This window comes from Chiloscyllium punctatum, chromosome 10, assembly GCF_047496795.1.
Source record: "Chiloscyllium punctatum isolate Juve2018m chromosome 10, sChiPun1.3, whole genome shotgun sequence".
Taxonomy (NCBI): domain Eukaryota; kingdom Metazoa; phylum Chordata; class Chondrichthyes; order Orectolobiformes; family Hemiscylliidae; genus Chiloscyllium; species Chiloscyllium punctatum.
In genome coordinates this window covers 32,513,748-32,532,753 of record NC_092748.1, presented here as the reverse complement: position 1 = coordinate 32,532,753, position 19,006 = coordinate 32,513,748, and the positions used below count along the sequence as shown (strand labels likewise).

Here is a 19,006-nt window from a genome sequence, read left to right as displayed (position 1 = left end):
TAAAAGCAAATAGAAGTGGAGGGTTTTTTTTTCACATGTTGTCTTCTCCAGGTTTACCTATATGCCAGTTCAAAACTTTGTATTTTCCATTAATCAATGATGGTATATAGAATACACCTATAATCATCACAGTACCTCCACCCAGCAAAGCAAAATGACCTATTTCTATGAACAATATCTCTTTTGCATTTGAATCAAGGAGCAGAAATTCTGCACTGACAAACTTGAACAAAATTTGTTACTGTACACATAAATTGTTTATTCCCTAACTACATTCCATTTATTAGCAAGTCAAAATAGAAAAAAATAAAAGTTTACTTGTAGCAGACCCTTTAGAATGGAGATTGGGATTTAGGTATTTAAGTTTCTAATGTCTGCGCAGGACTGATATTTATACTCATTTTTATTTGAAATGTGGAATTAATAAGCTTTTCACATTAATATGGCTGAGTTTTATACTGTTACAACCAAACAATGTTCCAATTATTTTACTGAGTCAATATTGACAGCTATCATAACTTTAGTTTCAGCACAGTTGGTGAGACTGCATTGTTATACATCATCCAGAACCTAAGAGGTACTGTAAAATCTTGGCTCTGTTGCTGCATAACATATTGACACCAGAATTAAGGGACAACCACCTTTCTGGCCACTAAAAGAGTGAACAGCTCTTTGAAATAGTTACAATGTAGATAGCCCAGAAAAAGAAAATAAGAAAGAACAAAAATTTGACTTTGGTGGTTACAAAGCAGTTTTGATAGAAATTCTGGTGCAATTGTTGCACATTATTCAAACTAACAGTGCTGAAATCAGTAAATGAGCTAGCAATTAAGCTATATTCTGTTAAGGTCACAATGACTTAAAATATTTTTACTCTTTAAAAGATTATCAAAATAACAGTGAGACAAAGATCTTTCGGAGATACATTTTACGACACGAATTAAATTACTATTTCAACTTACTTGGTCACCGTACGCATGACGTCCAATGATGATTGGCTTGATCCAGCCAGATACCAGCCGAGGAATATTCCTACAGATGATTGCTTCTCGAAACACTGTACCACCAAGTATGTTGCGGATGGTTCCGTTGGGTGATTTCCACATTTTCTTTAACTTGAATTCTTTCACCCTGCTTTCATCAGGAGTAATGGTGGCACATTTTATTCCTACATTATAGTTTTTAATAGCTTCAGCAGCGTCGATGGTCACTTGATCATTAGTAGCATCGCGGTTCTCAATTCCCAAGTCGTAACTTGAATGAAAAAAAAATTCAAAATTCGACTTTCAAACAAAATCTACTTGAAATACATGATATTGATACTGAATATTTATTTTTCAGAAGGATATTATGTACTCTCCTTTGAAAGCACACAGGATTGTAGATTATTACTGTGCCAGTGAAAGGTCTATGTCCATTCAGAAGAGACTGAAGTTTCTTGTTTAGACTGAAGTTGAAACACAAACTTAAAAAATAGAAATCCAAAGGAATAGGTCCACTGTCAATCCACTATTAAAGGCATTTATATTCCAGAGCCAAATCTCAGGTTTCAGCATAAAATAATAAATTTAATATATACATTAATTTGGTTACATTGTACTGCTAAAAATGTTCTATTGTGCAAGATTTTTCAAAATTATTTTGTATGTGAAACAGGACAGCAAAAAAAAACTGGAACTAGCAATTCAGTAAAAAATTATTTTAAAATCATTAATTTACATTTCTTCCTAAATTAACCATCAAATTAAATGTCTTTATTCCTTCTTGTAAAACTATAAAATCTAGTAATTGGACTGCTGTTAGTCTTCTACAAAACTCTCTTGACATCCAGCGTATGTTTAGTCTGTAAAGGCATGAATGCACTTTCTGCAATTTCTTATTTGAAGGTGGCCATCTTAGTTGTTTTGCATGTCTTCACACATACTTTTTTTTAGATTAGATTAGATTACTTACAGTGTGGAAACAGGCCCTTCGGCCCAACAAGTCCACACCGCCCCGCCGAAGCGTAACCCACCCATACCCCTACCCCTACCCCTACCCCTACCCCTACATCTACATCTACCCCTTACCTAACACTACGGGCAATTTAGCATGGCCAATTCACCTGACCTGCACATCTTTGGACTGTGGGAGGAAACCGGAGCACCCGGAGGAAACCCACGCAGACACAGGGAGAACGTGCAAACTCCACACAGTCAGTCGCCTGAGGCGGGAATTGAACCCGGGTCTCTGGCGCTGTGAGGCAGCAGTGCTAACCACCGTGCCACCGTGGGGAGTTACAAGGAAGTGGTCTAAGGATTCAGAAGTGAACATTCATCTCATTGGTCTCTCTTGAGCACATTTCTGTGGCCAATAGGTAGTGAGGCATTACCCAAATGAGCTACAATTCCTTTATGGCAACCTTCTGCAGTTGCTCTATTCATGGCTAACCATGCTGAAATGAACCCAGAGGCTAACCCATGTGTTATTGTACCACTAACTTATTGGAGAACAGATATCATTTAACTCTTTATTTACAAAAAAAACCTCCATTGTAGTTGCTTCTCTTTTAACTTTAAATAGTCTTTGTACATCCACAGCGCAAAGATGTGCAAGTCAGGTGAATTGGCCATGCTAGTTGCCCATAGTATTATGTTCATTAGTCAGGGGTAAATCTAGGGTAGGAGAATGACTCTGGGTGGGTTACTCTTTGGAGGGTTAGTGTGGACTTGGGCCAAATGGCCTGTTTCCACACCATATGGAATCTAATTTAATCATAACTCAGATCAAAGAACATATACTAAACATCAATTTCCACAGAAAACACTATTCTTCCTTCTCCCTATTAAAAAAAGACAAATAACTTAAAAGCAGGTACAGAATAAATTTCCTAGAGATTCATCTAACCACTGCTCAAACAGCATTAAAAAGGAGGATGGGATTACACAATTTTTTTTAAATGCCCATGTCCAACTACTTTCCCAAAAATCAAAATTCATTTTGAGATTGAAGTATGGGAATGTAAGACTTAGGTGCAGGAGTAGGCCATTTGCCTTTTGGATTATTCTGCCAAATATTCCTGCCCTCCCTCTCCCCAGAAGATGTTTTATTTTCTGGATTTCAAATTGTTTAACTACTTCAATAAATAAATTTGTTTTTAAAAACAATGATGCAAAGTCAAACAACTGTAAATAATCATTAACACACATTTACTAAACATTCCCATGAAACCCAAGTTAGTTATCCTGATTAATGGAAGAAATTTACCTTGTAGGGAAATTATAAACTTTTTTTTTCACATGATATCAGGTCAGTTGATGTACCATTAGGTTAAAAATATGCATGTTTCATCTTTTGTTTGTATGGAGTTAGCCAACATCAAATCAGGATAGTAATTGTGTCAGGAGAAAGAACAAACATTATAATTAAACCTATTGTGGCAAAGTTATGGGAAGACACATATCAGCCATGACCCACTTATTGTTTTCTTTCCTGTAACCCCAACAGGAACAGTGCTGTTTGTGGAGGTCAAGGGACAGTTGGAATTAAGCAACAGTAAAATCTCAAAAGAAAACCTGCAGATGCTGTAAATCAGAGACAAAATTAGAAATTGCTGGAATAGCTCCACAGGTCTGCTAGCATCAGAGTTAACATTTTGGGTTGAGTGACCCTTCCTCAGAACAAAATAATAGTAATAGTTCCTAAAAATAACATCTAGCATGACTCAAACAAAAAAAAGTCAATAGCTTTAACACAATAGTACTCAACAGTTTTCACCTCTTTCATGAAAAAGAAAGAGCCAAAATTAAGAAAACAATCTTTTATTTATATACATTTTAGGTTATTTCTACACACATTATACTGGGAAAGTTCTGAAAACACAAGATAAATTAATGCAGTTTGAAAATGTAAATAATAAGTTTGCTGTTTATTGAATTTTTTTTATATTTGGAAAAAATGCTTGGTGACTCAGTAATTTGGTGAATCAGCAATTTTAATTGCATATGTTTACTCACCCAGACAGCAAATTGTGCAATAATCACTGATCCCTATTTCATCAGCTAGCAACAGACAAAACCATTTATTTAAAAATTGAAAAAATTGGAAAATGTAAGTCTTAATTTTGAAGCAAAATGTGGATTTTATATGCCCTGTTTCTTGAGCCAATAAAACATTTAAATTAATGAAATGTTCACTAAGTTACAACCTGTGTAGGTCTATCTCCATATAGGGGAAGAGGAGTTTCTCTTTGATCAGTTCCCATATAACTCTGGTCATCTCATCTCCTTTCATTTCCACCACAGAACCAACTTGGATCTTTTTACCTGACATTGTTTTGTTTAGTTCCTGCAAAGAAACAAGAAAAGATAAAGTAATCCATTCAGAGTGCCTTTTCTATGAACAGTATCCTACATATATTTGAACTTTTATGTTAATCCTTAAAGCTATTGTAGTATTGTAGTAACTTTGTTAGATCATCCCTGCCAAATCTGATTAAATTTCAACAGCTTAACCTCATGATGAAACCAAAGATTCCAAGTTGATGTAATGTACCTCCTGAAACTGGTTTTTCAATCATGTGAATGCCAAAAACTGACATTACACATCTCAAATACTTTAAATAAAGTACAATGCATTCACACACTTTTATGATCTTCATCCATTTTAGGATCTTCCATGTAATTGGCTGCATTCCTGCAATCTGCAGCCTGTCACTTCTCAGTGACTGTTGATGATCACAGTAAAAATAATGAATCAAACGTTTAGCATTATGAAGTGTAAGAGTGAAAGCGTAGTTTGGAGTACATGTAGAGACTTTTCCCCTACTATATAATGGACGCTCTCTAGTCTATTTCTGGAATCTGGCACTTGAGGTCACTCTCTCAATATCACGAGAACGAATTTATTCAAACGGCCATGAATCTTTCAAATTCTCCACCAAAGCTGTGGATGTTTAAATCAGTCAAGACAGAGATGGATGAATAGATCGTTTTGGTGGTGGTAGTGGTGGGGAAGGTGATATTGGCTAAAGGTATTAAGAGGAATGCTAGAAGTGTGAGACAGTGCAACCCGAGATAGAATTTTATGATTTGAACGGTCAGATGGCCCATTCCTGCATTTCTTAAATAAAAACCAAGTGACCAGCAGAAACACAGACCAGACAGGCTGATCTTCAATAGTGTGGGAAAAGAAACCCACATAATTCTTATCCCATGGCAGTATTTTCGATACAGGCGTCTCTCTCTGCCTGCCTGTCACCACTTGTTTGATGGATCTTGTACTTTGCACACAGAGACCTCTTCCTGCTATTACTCCAGCTCTCATTGCAAATGCTATGTGACTTGGGTGGGACTGGAAACCCTATCAACCCCCAATCGGAGATGGGAGAGAAGAACTCGAGATTGAATCAGCGAAAGTGTCGATCGTCTTTTAACTTTAAACGACCCGTTGAATCGTCGAGGGGTGTGTGCAGGAAAGAGAACAACATAATAAAGGAATTCCTTCTGGCTTATCAGCAGCGGTCGTGCCAAGAAGTCCATTCACCTTCTCCTTGAAGTTTCGACCTACTTTAAGTGGTATCGTTACTGAAATAGTGAATGGGATGGGGTGGGAGGTGGAGGAGGAATTGAAGAGAGACATCCCTCACCTGTTCGAGAGTGCAATGTCGACGGAGGGGATGTACCAAGCTCCCTCAGTGCTCGCAGCAGCCGCTGTCAGTCCGCACTGACAGTCCGCACGCCAGCCCCGGTTGATCGAACGGAGCCCCTCCCCACGTGATTACAACGCCGCCCAATCCGCAGCGCGGAGGGCTGCAACCTCGCGCCCACGCCCCGCCCCGAGGCCGGGCTTTATCCAATAGGGATGCCCCACATCAAGGTGGCCTCGAGGCCGGTGCAACGGTTAGCAGTTGACAGCTCGAGCCGCGTTTGTTTTCTGGCTCCTCGGGCCTAGGCCGGCTCCGAGTCTTCGGTGTAACTGTACTGCACGCTCCTGCAGTGCTGGCAGAGGGTAGGGAAACCCAATGGGCCGACTTCGTAGGTCCAAATCTTCACCCTCAAGAAATTCCTTATCAAACGAACATCCGTGACAGAACTAATGAATGTGATAGCTCGCATCGGTGCAACAGTAATTACCCTTTTTATATATAAATTTTTGAGAGGGTGTAGGTAGCGCCCACAATCTCCCATGTTATTTTGGCATAGCAGTAACTATTGTGCTCTGAATCATCGCCACCTTCTTTCCTTCTACAGCATCTCTCCCCGTTGTTAAAATTCCAGAGAGACTATCACTATCGGTGTGTTTTTTCTTAACGTTTGTTCTGCAATTAAGTACAAAGTGACGTGAAATTTGTAGCTGAACATTGATTTAGCTCAGGGGAGGGTACCTTCATTCAGCACACAGGGATATTATGATCAGTGTTTACCTTGTCTCAGGCCTTTCATTTTAATCTATGTCATTGCTTAAAATGCATCTTGGTATAAGTGGGTTGCACTACATGGGCTCAAGAAGCCTTCAAACTAAAATGTCTCCAAGAGTATCTCACTTACCTTGGTTCTGAGTGAGCTCCCTGGTGAAAGGCCAGTGGGTTTTCTTCAAAGTTTTGATGGTTGGGGGGGGGGGGGGGGGGGGGGTGGTGTAGAGAGAGATTGTCAGTTTACCTTCAATAAAATAGACTGGGACTTTTTTCACTGGAGCCTAGGAGGTTGAGAGGTTTATAAAATCATGAGGACCATTGACAAAGTGAATGACAAGGGTCTTTTTGCTAAGGTGGGAAAGTTCAAAACTAGGGAGCATATTTTTATGGTGAGAAGAGAAGGATTTATAAAGGCATGGGGGCAACTTTTTTACACAATGGTTTGTCTGTTGAATGAATTGCCAGAGGAAGTGATGAATGCAGGTATAGTTACAATATTAAAATGCATTTGGATAACTACATGAATAGGAAAAGTTTAGCGGGTTATGGGCCAAGTGCAGGCAGGTAAAACTAATTTAGTTTGGGAACATGGACTGGTTGGACCAAAGGGTCCATTTCCATGCTGGAAGGCTTTTCCCATTAAAGACATTTGTAGCCCGTATGAGTAGCAGGGTATTTGGCTTTTGTTATGGCAAATAAGCATTACACTTATTGCATATAGCACAAAATTTGCATATAGCATAAAAACCATAAAGCTCTGGTTTTATTATGATAGTCATTTTTTACTTGAATAAAATCATATAAACACCTGCAGTATTTCCACAAATAAGAACTTTGTGATTTAATAATATATATCTGGTGATTTCCTTTCAAATGTGGCAATACATTCATTGCCAGGCAAAAAAAAGTTCCCCCATTTTGCACAGTTTATTCAGCTGATTTCATTTCATTGAAGATAGATGGTAACCTGGTTTAACCAGCCACATATCATCATCTAGCACCTCAGCAAATTGAAGTTTCTTGTCAGCTTAGAAGATACATTCCTCTTCTCTAAGATTTAATATGTTCTGCCTCAGTAACCAGCTCAATTCTATATTTATAAACATGGAACAGTTTTCTCCATCCAATTCTGCATGAAGTGCAGAGAAACAACTGAAATTTCTTTGTCTGCATTTAATAAATTAAATGAGCGTTAGTACTTCACTCTGAGGAGACTTGGTTCACTATCTTTTGTACCAAATCCCTCTGTGTAAAAAGCAATTTGTTTTCAATCCTTGCATCTTCCTTTCTTATCTTTAATTTCTTCAAGCCCTACAACTTGCTGTCATTGCTGCCACCACCAAAAAAAGAATTCTGCTTCTTGGAATCATTTCAAAAGTAGTGGTTGCAACCTCATATCTGAGCCTTAAAGCTGTGGGACGACCTCTTGAAATCTCTCAGTCTTTCCTCTGTAAAATATTGCTTAAAACCTACCTCTCTGGCCAATTTCTTTGTTGTCTGGCATAATGGTTGTAAGTTTACTTGCTGAGCTGAAGGTTTGTTTTCAGATATTTCGTCACCGTGCTGGTTAACATCATCAGTAAGCCTCTCGTGAGGAGCTGGTGTTCTGTCCCACTTTCTATTTGTGTCTTGGTCTCTAGAGGTGGGTGATATAATTTCTGTTTCTTTTTCTCAGAGGTTGGTAAATGGGATCCAAATCGATGTTTTATTAATGAATTTCTAGTTTGAATGCTAGGCCTCTAGGAGTTCCCGTGCGTGTCTCTGTTTAGCCTGTCTTAAGATGGATGTATTATCCCAGTCAACAAGAAACTAGATACCAGGATACACAAACACCAACTATCCACCAAAAAACACGACCCACTATCACTTGTATCGTTACATACAGACAAAGAAGGACACCACTTTGACTGGGACAACACATCCATTCTAGGACAAGTGAAACAGAGACACACACGGAATCTCTTAGAGGCCTGGCATTCAAACCAGAACTCCATCAATAAATACATTGATTTGGACCCCATTTATCAACGTCTGAGAAAAAGAACCAGAAATGATATCACTCACCTTAACAGACCAGGACAAATAAGTAGAAAGTGGGACAGAACACCAGCGCTTCACCAGAGACTCACGGATGATGTTACCTAGCATGGTGACAAAATGTCTGAAAACAAACCTTCCAGCTCAGTGAGCAAACTTACAACCTGAACCTCAACCTGAGCTAAAAATCTTCTCAAAATGTCTGGCCTAATGTATTCTCATTTAGCTCAAATGTCTGATATTTTGTCTTAATGTTCCTATAAAGAGCTTTTGGAACTTTGTTTTACTCTAAAGAAGAGAAAAATGCAACATGTTGTTACTGAATAATCATTTTGAGTCCAAAGAGCTGCTAGTAACAGTGCCATCTGATTCTGAATCATACAAAGCAGCAAGGATCCAGAGTTGGCAGAGCTGACTAGACATTCTATAATTAAAACACAATTTGCTCTTTTCTCCATATGAAAGACAGTGGCAAAAGTTTAAAAGAGTGAGCTTGAGGGAGAGAAGAAAATAACAGCAAGAGTGAATCTGAGAGGGAGTAGCGCGATAGGGGCAATGTTTGAAGAGTGAACCTGAGAAGGAGTATTGAAATAGCAGCATAGTGTTTAAAGAGTGCACCCAAGAAGGACTAGTGAGATAGCAACAAGAGGTTAAACAGCAACTCAGGATGAGGGAGACAGTAAAAAGAGTTTAAACAAAAACTTAATCAAAAGCAATGAAACTGGCAAGAGTTTAAAGAGTGAGCCTGGGCAGAAAAGTGAGATTGAAGCAACAATTTACATTATGAATTTAAGAGGGAGCAGTGAGACGGTGGCAGGAGTTTAAAAACTGAGTCTGGAAAGGAGAAGTGAAACAGCATTGAGAGTTTTAAACAGTGAAGCTGAGAGAGAGTAATGAGTGAGAACAGCATTTTACACTCCCATTGGGGTCAGGACTGGTGCAGGAAAGCCCAATAATTGTCATCAGAGGACATTGATTTTCATCCTGGCACAAGTTGTGGGTATTGTTTTAGATCAATTAATTAGGTCCACTCAGAAGAATCTTCACTAGTTGTCTTGCCACCCTGAGAATGAAACCTAAGTTATGGATGGAAGCATCCTCTGTTCCGCTAGGAACTGCCCTTCCCAACTGCTGCACTTGGCATGGCTGCAGTGCCCCTTCATGATAACAGCCTGGTCTTATTAAATTCAACAAATTTTACCTTGTCTTCAAAGGTTGTGCCCAACGTGAGGGACACTTTTTATCTTAAATATGCATCACCAATATCATGTTGTAAGATGTTTTATTATGAGAGGGCATCCTTTTGGCCCTCCAGTTTTGACAGCTCATCCTCATCCCTAATTCAAAAGCAAATGATTTCCCTGTTACTAACTGGCCATCCCTCTAAACGTAGCTTAGGCTTAGGTGATAGATAATTTTTGAGTTATAGGAAGATGCTGAATAGGCTTTTTTTCCTGGAGCATTGGAGGCTGAGGGGAAACCTTATAGAAGTTTATATAATTATGTGATGCATGGATAGGGTGAATAGCCAGGGTCCCTTTCTGAGGGTAGGGGAGTCCAAAACTAGAGGGCAGAAGTTTAAGGTGGTGGGGAAAGATTTAGAAATGACCTAAAGGGAACCTTTTTAGGCAGACGGTAGTGTGTGTATGGAATGAGCTGCCAGAGGAGGTGGTGGCAGCAGGTACAATTACAACATTTACATGGCATCTGGATGGTTATATGAATAGAAAGAGTTGAGAGAGATATGGGCTAAATGCTGACAAATGGAACTAAGTCAGATTGGGATGTCTGGTCAGTGTGGACGAGTTGGACCAAAGGGTCTGTTTCTGTGGTATATGGCTCTGACACGTAACCGAATCCCAAACATTTACCCATTTACCGAATCCCAAAAACATATGGGCAGGATTTTGTTTATTATTTGTCTGTCTTAGGTTCTCTTTCAAGTTAATTCCTTTTTTTCTCTCATAGTCTCTCTGCTTCTCTTAGTTCCTTTTATGTTTCCTCTGAACTTCCTATATATAGCCTCGTTGTCACTTAAAGTTATCTGACAGCATCACATGCCCTTTTTTCTGTTTCATCTTACTTTTTTCTTTCCTAAGACTACAATTACTATGGCATAAGAAATTCCAATAGAAAATGCATACCTATGTTATTGGATAAAAGCTGCCATATGACCAAAATAAAAATGTTATTCATACCTTCATTTTCTGTGTTGGTGACTTATGATTTTGATACAAACTTTAAATGTCCCAAATTGAATAATTTGCAATGATGCAGAATCATAATCATTCCCAGTAGGACCACCAAGTTAGGGGAAAAGAAACTTTGAAAAAGACCACTGAATCAACATCTAGCCAATCAGTTCTACCATAAGAGCTGAATTCCAAAGTTGATGTGCGAATGACTGCTTTTGACATCAGGTGCACATTTTACTGAGTGTCACATCAAGCAGCCCTAGCAAAACTGGAGTCAGTGAAAATTAGGATGAAAACTCTGCTGGTTGGAATCTTACTCAGCACAATGTTTGAGATTGTTGGAAGTCAATAATTACAGCTCCAAGATATCTCTGCAGGATCTCCTCAGGATAGATATATTTCTAATCAAGCTGTTCAGAAGTGATATTACACACCATTGGAACAGAAGGAACTTGAACATAGGCATCCTGTCTTAGAGGTATGGACGCTAACCACTGCACAATAAAGTTGATGAATCCACAATGTTCAGAACTATGTGATTCCTCAGATACTCAAACAACCCATGTCTATATGCAGCAGGACCTGGGCAATATCCAGTCTGAAGACTGTAAGTGGCAACTAACATACATGCTATACAAGTTCTAGGCAATGACTGTCTCCAATATGAGAAAATCTAATTATTGTGCTTGACATCAAATGGCAATTGAGTACCCCACAGTGGAGTTACCATTGATAAGAATGAACTTGACCAGACAATGGGGGTTGGATCTGCCTAAGTCCCAGATCCAACGAGTATATGAACTGCTCTAGATCAGTTACAGAATAGAGATGAATGAATAGTTCAAGTCCAGCATTTAAATACTGGGCGACTGGACCAGTGTCATGCCGGATGAAGAAAAACTCTTTGCTCCAACTCGTCCATGCTGACCAGATTTCCCAAACTAAACTCATCCCATTTGTCGGTGTTTGGCCACTAACATTCTAAACCTTTCCTATTCATGTATAGGACCAAATATCTTAAATGATGTAACTGTTCCGGCATCTACCACTTCCTCTGGCAGTTCACACCATACACCAACACCCACTTTGTGAAAAAGTCACCCCCCCAGTTCCCTTTTAAATTTTTTCCCACTCAGTTTAAACCTATCCCCTTTAGTTTTGAACTCCCTATCCTAGGGAAAAGACCTTAGCTATTCACATTTTCTAAGCCTCTCATGATTTTATAAACCTCTTTAAAGGTCATGCCTCAACTTACTATGCACCAGAGAAAAACATTCCCAGCCTATCCAGTATCTCCTTATAACTCAACCCTTCCGGTCCCGGTAACATCCTTGTAAAGCTTTTCTGCATCTTTTCTTATTTAATATTTTTTCCTACAGCAAGGCGATCAGGCTATATGCAGTACTCCAAAAGTGGCCTCACCAATGGTCCTGGACGGAAGTGGGTACTGCACGGAAGTGGGGATTAGAGTCAAGATTAGAGTGGTGCTGAAAAAAGCACAGCAGGTCAGGCAGCATCAGAGGAGCAGGAAAATCGCCATTTCGGGCAAAAGCCCTTCTGAAGGATTTTCCTGCTCCTATGATGCTGTCTGACCTGCTGTGCTTTTCCAGCATGCACAAATGTTCCTCAACTTGATGTCCCAACTCCTCTCCTCAATGCTTTGACCAATGAAGACAAGTGTGCCAAATGCCTTCTTCACCACTTTCAAGGAACTATGTATGTGAACCCCTATGTCTCGCTGTTCAACAACATTCCCCAGTGCCCGACCATTAACTGCATCAGATAGTAGAAATTCTGCAGTCAACAACACACTTCCTGATTCCTCGAAACTTGTTCACCACCTACACCTCCACTTATCTGGAAGGGATCACAACCAATTGATGAAGGTGCGGCGCTCCGGAAACTAGTGTGCTTCCAATTAAACCTGTTGGACTATAACCTGGCGTGGTGTGATTTTTAACTTTACCTGGAAGGGTGCAGCTTCAAAAATACATTTGAGAACTTGCACATCCCAGATCTCCAGTGCAATCACGGACAGACAATAACTGCTGTCCTGGTCAGCGGCAGCCACATCCCAACAATGAAAATATTTTTAAAACACCATCCTCGCAGAGGTGGAAAATGAATTTAGGTTGGGAGTCCGGAACCGTGCGCGCCACCGCCACACTAACGCAGTCAGGAGGGAGCGCGCACGTCGCTGCCGGCGCACCAGGGAGCGCGCACGTCACCATGTTGGTGTAAGGAGGGAGCGTTTCAAGGGACTGAGATGATGTGAGTGAGCTGCTCCTGGAGGCCTCTGTCTGACTGTCTGCCCGCCCTCTCAGTCAGCGGACGGGTGTGGACCCCTGAGAGAGGTGAGTGCCTCGGGAGACCCTGGCAGGGCTCCATGAAATTAACCCGGGCTGGGTTGAGGCCGTTCAGGCCCCGGTCCTGGACGTCGATGTTTGTTTTTGGTGTCCTCATCTCCACCCCATTCCATGCTTTTTTTTTAATATGGATTACCTTCCCGGTGGAAAAAGAGTTGGTACTATTCCATCATCCACAGTCTGCAGCCGAACTGGAGCAGTTCACAGAGCGGCTGGCTTAGGAGCAGAGTCTAACCGCACCATCGAAATATCTGTGGAATAAGTTGCGATGGAACCTCTGTGGTTGGCTATCCTTCATGTGATGAGAATGATGTGACTGCGTTCAGTCCCATGATCAGCTGCAACTCCTCTCTCCGTTGTTGTTCTGTGGGAGGGTATTTGCACTGCAGTGTCCCAATATCCGTTTGGTGTCTGTTTCTGAAATGTACCTGTTATCATTGATCGCACTTCACTTGTTTGGTTTCAGCCCTTGGGGTAATAATGCATGCCGTCAAGGGGTAGAATAGAATGGTTTTCAAGCTTTTGCTATTCGTCCATCATTTGTGTGTTTACCTATGGATTCATTCTTGAATCCAATTTTTTTTTTTGGAAATTACTAATTAGTGTCGCAAGCTGCCAATCGTTTAGCATATATTCAATCCTGAGACAACATCGCTAACAGCAATCCTTTCTAACAGCCCAGACAAAGCCTATCGCGAATAACTATAACGAGGTAGCTATATAAATAGTCTTCTCCTCTCTGAACTATGTACTACAATTCACCGTGTGGCCCACAGGATACATTTTTGGACATCCCTCATGAATTGTGTGCTACCTTTTGTCGTTGGAGATTGCTGTACCGACAGAAAAAAGGGTTTAGTTCGGCTGTGTGAGAGTTTGAGCTGTAAATGAGCCATACCACATTTGCTGGTGATCTGAGCAATTGACAAGCAGGGTGATTCCAGAATTTAGAACAAGTGAAAGGAAGCATTGAGCATTTGAAGAATTTCTATTAGGGGATTAAGCCTTTTTCCCCCTAACCAATCCTTAGTTAGGACTGTATGAATTGTAATATACCCTAAACCACCAGAAAACTATTGATTAGTTTATTGCTGCCAAATTAACCTAAGCAGCTATCAAAAGGATACAGTGGCCAACAAATAAGCTTGATAGATGAATGATGTTAGGGGAAGGGTTGAAGCTTCAAGAATGAAAGGCTTCAACAATTTGTGCTAGGACCATTATTGTTTTGAATAAGACCATAAGACATAGGAGTGGAAGTAAGGCCATTCGGCCCATCGAGTCCACTCCGCCATTCAATCATGGCTGATGGGCATTTCAACTCCACTTACCCGCATTCTCCCCGTAGCCCTTAATTCCCCGAGACAACAAGAATCTAACAATCTCTGCCTTGAAGACATTTAGCGTCCTGGCCTCCACTGCACTCTGCGGCAATGAATTCCACAGACCCACCACTCTCTGGTTGAAGAAATGTCTCCGCATTTCTGTTCTGAATTGTCCCCCTCTAATTTTAAGGCTGTGTCCACGGGTCCTAGTCTCCTCGCCTAAGGGAAACAATTTCCTAGCGTCCACCCTTTCCAAGCCATGTATTATCTTGTATGTCTCTATTAAGTCTCCCCTTAATCTTCTAAACTCCAATGAATACAATCCCAGGATCCTCAGCTGTTCCTCATATGTGAGACCAACCATTCCAGGGATCATCCGTGTGAATTTCCACTGGACACGTTCCAGTGCCAGTATGTCCTTCCTGAAGTGTGGGGACCAAATCTGGACACAGTACTCCAAATGGGGCCTAACCAGAGCTTTATAAAGTCTCAGTAGCACAACGGTGCTTTTATATTCCAACCCTCTTGAGATAAGTGACAACATTGCATTCGCTTTCTTAATCACGGACTCAGCCTGCATGTTGACCTTTAGAGAATCCTGTACTAGCACTCCCAGATCCCTTTGTACTTTGGCTTTATAAATTTTCTCACTGTTTAGAAAGTAGTCTATGCCAAAAGTGCAAGACCTCGCATTTGTTCACGTTGAATTCCATCAGCCATTTCCTGGACCACTCTCCCAAACTGTCTAGATCCTTCTGTAGCCTCCCCACTTCCTCAGTACTACCTGCCTGTCCACCTAACTTCGTATCATCTGCAAACTTCGCTAGAATGCCCCCAGTCCCTTCATCCAGATCATTAATATATAATGCGAACAGCTGTGGCCCCAACACTGAACCCTGCGGGACACCGCTCGTCACCAGCTGCCATTCCGAAAAAGAACCTTTTATCCCAACTCTCTGCCTTCTGTCAAACAGCCAATCCTCAATCCATCCCAGTAGCTCACCTCGAACACCATGGGCCCTCACCTTGCTCAGCAGCCTCCCGTGTGGCACCTTATCAAAGGCCTTTTGGAAGTCTAGATAGATCATATCCACTGAATATACATCAACAACTCAAATTTGGAAATTCGTCACATATCTGGTAAAATTACAAACATTTGTAAATTGTGGGGCCTGTTTATACACTCTTAAGGGTTCTATGATCTGAAAAGAAAGAGTGAAATCCATGTTCACAGGTGAGAAATAAATGGGTGATAACTTTTACAGATGCTGTTGAAAGAAATTTATTGGTATTAGATTTTAAGTCTGCGTCTTAAAAATGGTTATCAGAACTAATTTGAGAGGATACTATTGTAATTTAATTTCCAGAAAGCTTTCTTAGTTGACTGAAGTTCATATTAATATATTTGTGCTGCTTCCTTAGACAAGATGTACATTTGAGAACTAGTTTACTAATTTGTGACATTATTGGTCTAAACAATATCAGCATATTCAATTAGTATGGATCAGAAATCAACAAAGCCAACAGAATAGTGAAACACCGTTGCTAATTCAGTAGAGGTTAACTTCGGAAGATGAAATACCCTATCTGTCCAGAAGTGTTGTCAGAATGTAGCTTGAACTTTGTACCTACGTTTGGTTATCACATCAAGATCCTTGAATGTTGTGCTACTGTGACAATATGCTTCTTCTAACAGAAGAGCTAAAAGGGTAAAATCGTCAACTTCCTCTATATTTAATTCACACTTCGGCACATCAACTGTACTTTGTTAACATAAACAGTAAGTGATGAAATTACTGAATAACCTTATTAAAGTGTTTATCTGATTAATTTCCAACCAGAGAGAATTCATGTATAGAAATGTCTAATTATGTTCTACCATTTATTAAGTTGTGAATTAAGTTTATTTGGTATGGTAAATATCTTAAGCCTTAATAAATCTTATTATAAACTTTGTGATCTTTAAGTTGTGATAAAGGTGAAAAATTATACTTCTGAATTTTAAAATGCTTCTACGTTTCATGCTATCTTTCCACTATATGCTATATTTCTTGAATAAATAAATTATTGCAGAGAGTATCAATGCTGCTGTGATTGAAAATGTTAAGTGCCCTAAGTAACCAAACATAAGTCAAATGAGACATCTATCTCTGTCAGACCATTTCAGCGTCATGAAGAATCCTTACCTTTTAAAAAATGGAACATTACTTTTTGCGCCACTTTTCTGCATCAGAGTATGCAAATTAAACTAATTTAGGTTACTGCAGCATGCATCTTCTCCCTTGCTATGTCAAGAACTCCTAGTATTGTCATCCTTGCCAACTATTGCTAAATCACTGTCTTTTCAAATGTAATCTTTAATTAGAACCCAGTAAATTTTGGTAGTTTGAAAGTAAAACTCAAAATGCTGCAGGAACATTATCTACAAAGGCAACAGATCAGTTGACTGACCTTCTGTATATTTCCAGAATTTTGTTTTTTGTTCTTGACCTTATCTACATCTGTGTCCTTCGGCTGCATATTCTCCCAAGCAACATCTGCTCCACAGTCAGTAGGTTAGTCCATATATCTCTGTTTCTGTTGCTCGGCATTGTGCATCAGCAGTGCTTTGCATGTTATGACTTGAATCAAGTAACTGTTTAAGATCAGTAAAAATCTTTAACTTTGATGTTTACTTGTAACAAGAGGTTGTCCGTAAATGGAAGGGAAGCATAATGTCGCAGTAATTGGGGATTCAATAACTAGCAAGACTATGATTTGAGAGCAGGGTTAGGAGTCCCATGTGATAACTTGATTTGCTGGTGCAAGGATGAGGAGCTATCTAAAACTGACTTGTAAGGTTGTTGGAAAAGGAAGGCAATGCAATCCAGTCATTTTTATCCATGTTGGGGTGAACAGCGTGGAAGTGAATATGCAAGGTATTCTGTTTGTAGAGTACCAGGAATAGGAGTCAGGTGAATGAACAGGGCCACAAAGTTTTAAATGGTTCCTTTTATATGTATGGTCCTGTCATGGGCAGCAATTATTGTTTATTCCTGATCATTTTTGAGAAGGTAGTAAGTCATCTTCTTGATATTCTGGTTGAGATAAGTTGACTTCCAACAACCTCAGGCATCTTCCTTTGTGCTGGGTTTAACTCCAGCCAATGGTGACATGTTCCCTCATTGCCATTGACTTCAATTTTAATTGGGCTGTTTGTTGCCAACCTAAGATAAATGCTCCTGTGATTTCACTTTCATCTTGTCTGTAAGATTCAGGTCTCTTTCCAGATTTGGTTAAAGGCTGTGCAGAGTTCTGGAAATGCAAATTGCTGACAGAGAAGTTAAACTGAGGATTGCTGAGCAGATTATTGATGAATACGAGTTTTTTGGTAGCGTTGTTAATTAAAGCTTCCAGCACTTTGGCTAAATGTAGATTGATGCAACTGGTTTGGACTTGTCTTTTTCTAAAACCCCCACACTACTGCCTAACATCGGTAGTGCTTATTCATTCCACAGTGTGTGTGTGTGTGTGTGTGTGTGTGTGTGTGTGTGTGTGTGTGTGTGTGTGTGTGTGTGTGTGTGTGTGTGTGTGTGTGTGCGCACAGGTGTGAGACATAGGGAAGAACAATGAGTGTGTAAATCTTTATTTGTATTTCACCACCAGGAAGAAAAGAAACACCCAAGTGGCCAGTGATAAGCAGTGCCCTTCTCGACAAAGGGCAGTGCTGCATGATCAAAAAAAGTGAAGAGGAGGGCAGGGATTCAATCAAAATAGAGTTGGAAGGGGAAATAAGATACTCCACTCCCTGCGGTGCCCACCTCTCCCTGAACAGCTTGAGGGTGTTGGTGGATACCGTGTATTCCTTCTCCAGGGACACCCGGGCTTGGACACAACCGCTGAAGAGGGGCAGGCAATCTGCTATAACGAAACCCTCCACGGCCCACTGTTTATGGCCAGTTTGGCCAGGCTCAGGAGCAGACCCACCTCTGACCTACCTACCTACCATTCCTCCCACCCCCCCACGCTTGGTGCCCAAAGATCAGGGGCTTGGGGCTGAAGTGCAGCTGAAAGCAGAGGCGAGTTTTTAAAAATATCAAAAAGGAAGTGCAAACGCCCACACCCAATATATACATGGTCCGTGAACTTCACAGTACCACAGAGTAAGCTGATGGGCTGGGAGTCTGTGAGTCAATGCAATCTGCCATGTGCAGCGCCCTCCACCCCAGATCCTGTGTAGAGAGCCCTCCACTGGGGATCCCCACCGCCCGGTAGCAAATAGGCACGCCAAGGCCTGTCCATGTAGTGGATGAGGGAAAAGAGGCGGATGGTGTGCAGCAGCAATCTATACAGGATCTGCTGTTTTATGTCCTTGAAGGGGACAGAGCTAAAACTCTGAAGGCAACTCAGATTGTGGGGCACAGGCTCCCGTGGGAAGTATGGGACCTTGGGGCCAGTGTGAAATTCCGTCCAGGCAGGGGTAAGCGCAGACGGGATTCCACCGCACACCTGAGTATCCTCCAACTGGTGTGCGATATTGGGTCCAAGCACTGCCATTTTAAGGTGTCAACTGGCAGTGGCCATGAACCAACGTCTAGGCTGCTCGCTATATCCTGCGGCAGCATCCAGCCCAGACCCCTGCCACCCAGCATGTCCCTGACTTTGGTCACCCTCGCTATCATGGCCCTCTCCTCTGATAGCCACTCGAAC

The 19,006-nt window shown here is 40.8% G+C and overlaps 2 protein-coding genes across 5 annotated transcripts in view; one reads left to right on the top strand and one right to left on the bottom strand.

Annotated features, from left to right (window-relative positions):
• The window catches only part of idh1 (isocitrate dehydrogenase (NADP(+)) 1), a 34,549-nt gene extending 21,864 nt beyond the window's left edge, over positions 1 to 12,685 (bottom strand). Inside the window, exons 1-3 of one of the 2 annotated variants that reach the window (XM_072578813.1) lie at positions 12,593 to 12,685; positions 4,187 to 4,326; positions 963 to 1,254 (exon numbers count right to left, since the gene is read on the bottom strand). In XM_072578813.1, the coding sequence (XP_072434914.1) occupies positions 963 to 1,254; positions 4,187 to 4,311 (417 nt within the window). In that variant the 5' untranslated portion in view covers positions 4,312 to 4,326; positions 12,593 to 12,685. Of the gene's footprint in view, positions 1 to 962; positions 1,255 to 4,186; positions 4,327 to 5,626; positions 5,741 to 12,592 lie in introns of those variants that run through there. The other variant, XM_072578812.1, reaches the window with a different exon arrangement.
• A 167-nt stretch (positions 12,686 to 12,852) lies between these two features.
• pikfyve (phosphoinositide kinase, FYVE finger containing) overlaps positions 12,853 to 19,006 on the top strand; it is a 151,416-nt gene continuing 145,262 nt past the window's right edge. For all 3 annotated transcript variants that reach the window (XM_072578804.1, XM_072578803.1, XM_072578802.1), the window contains exon 1: positions 12,853 to 12,980. The gene's annotated coding sequence lies outside the window, so the exon portion shown is untranslated. The remainder of the gene's footprint in view (positions 12,981 to 19,006) is intronic.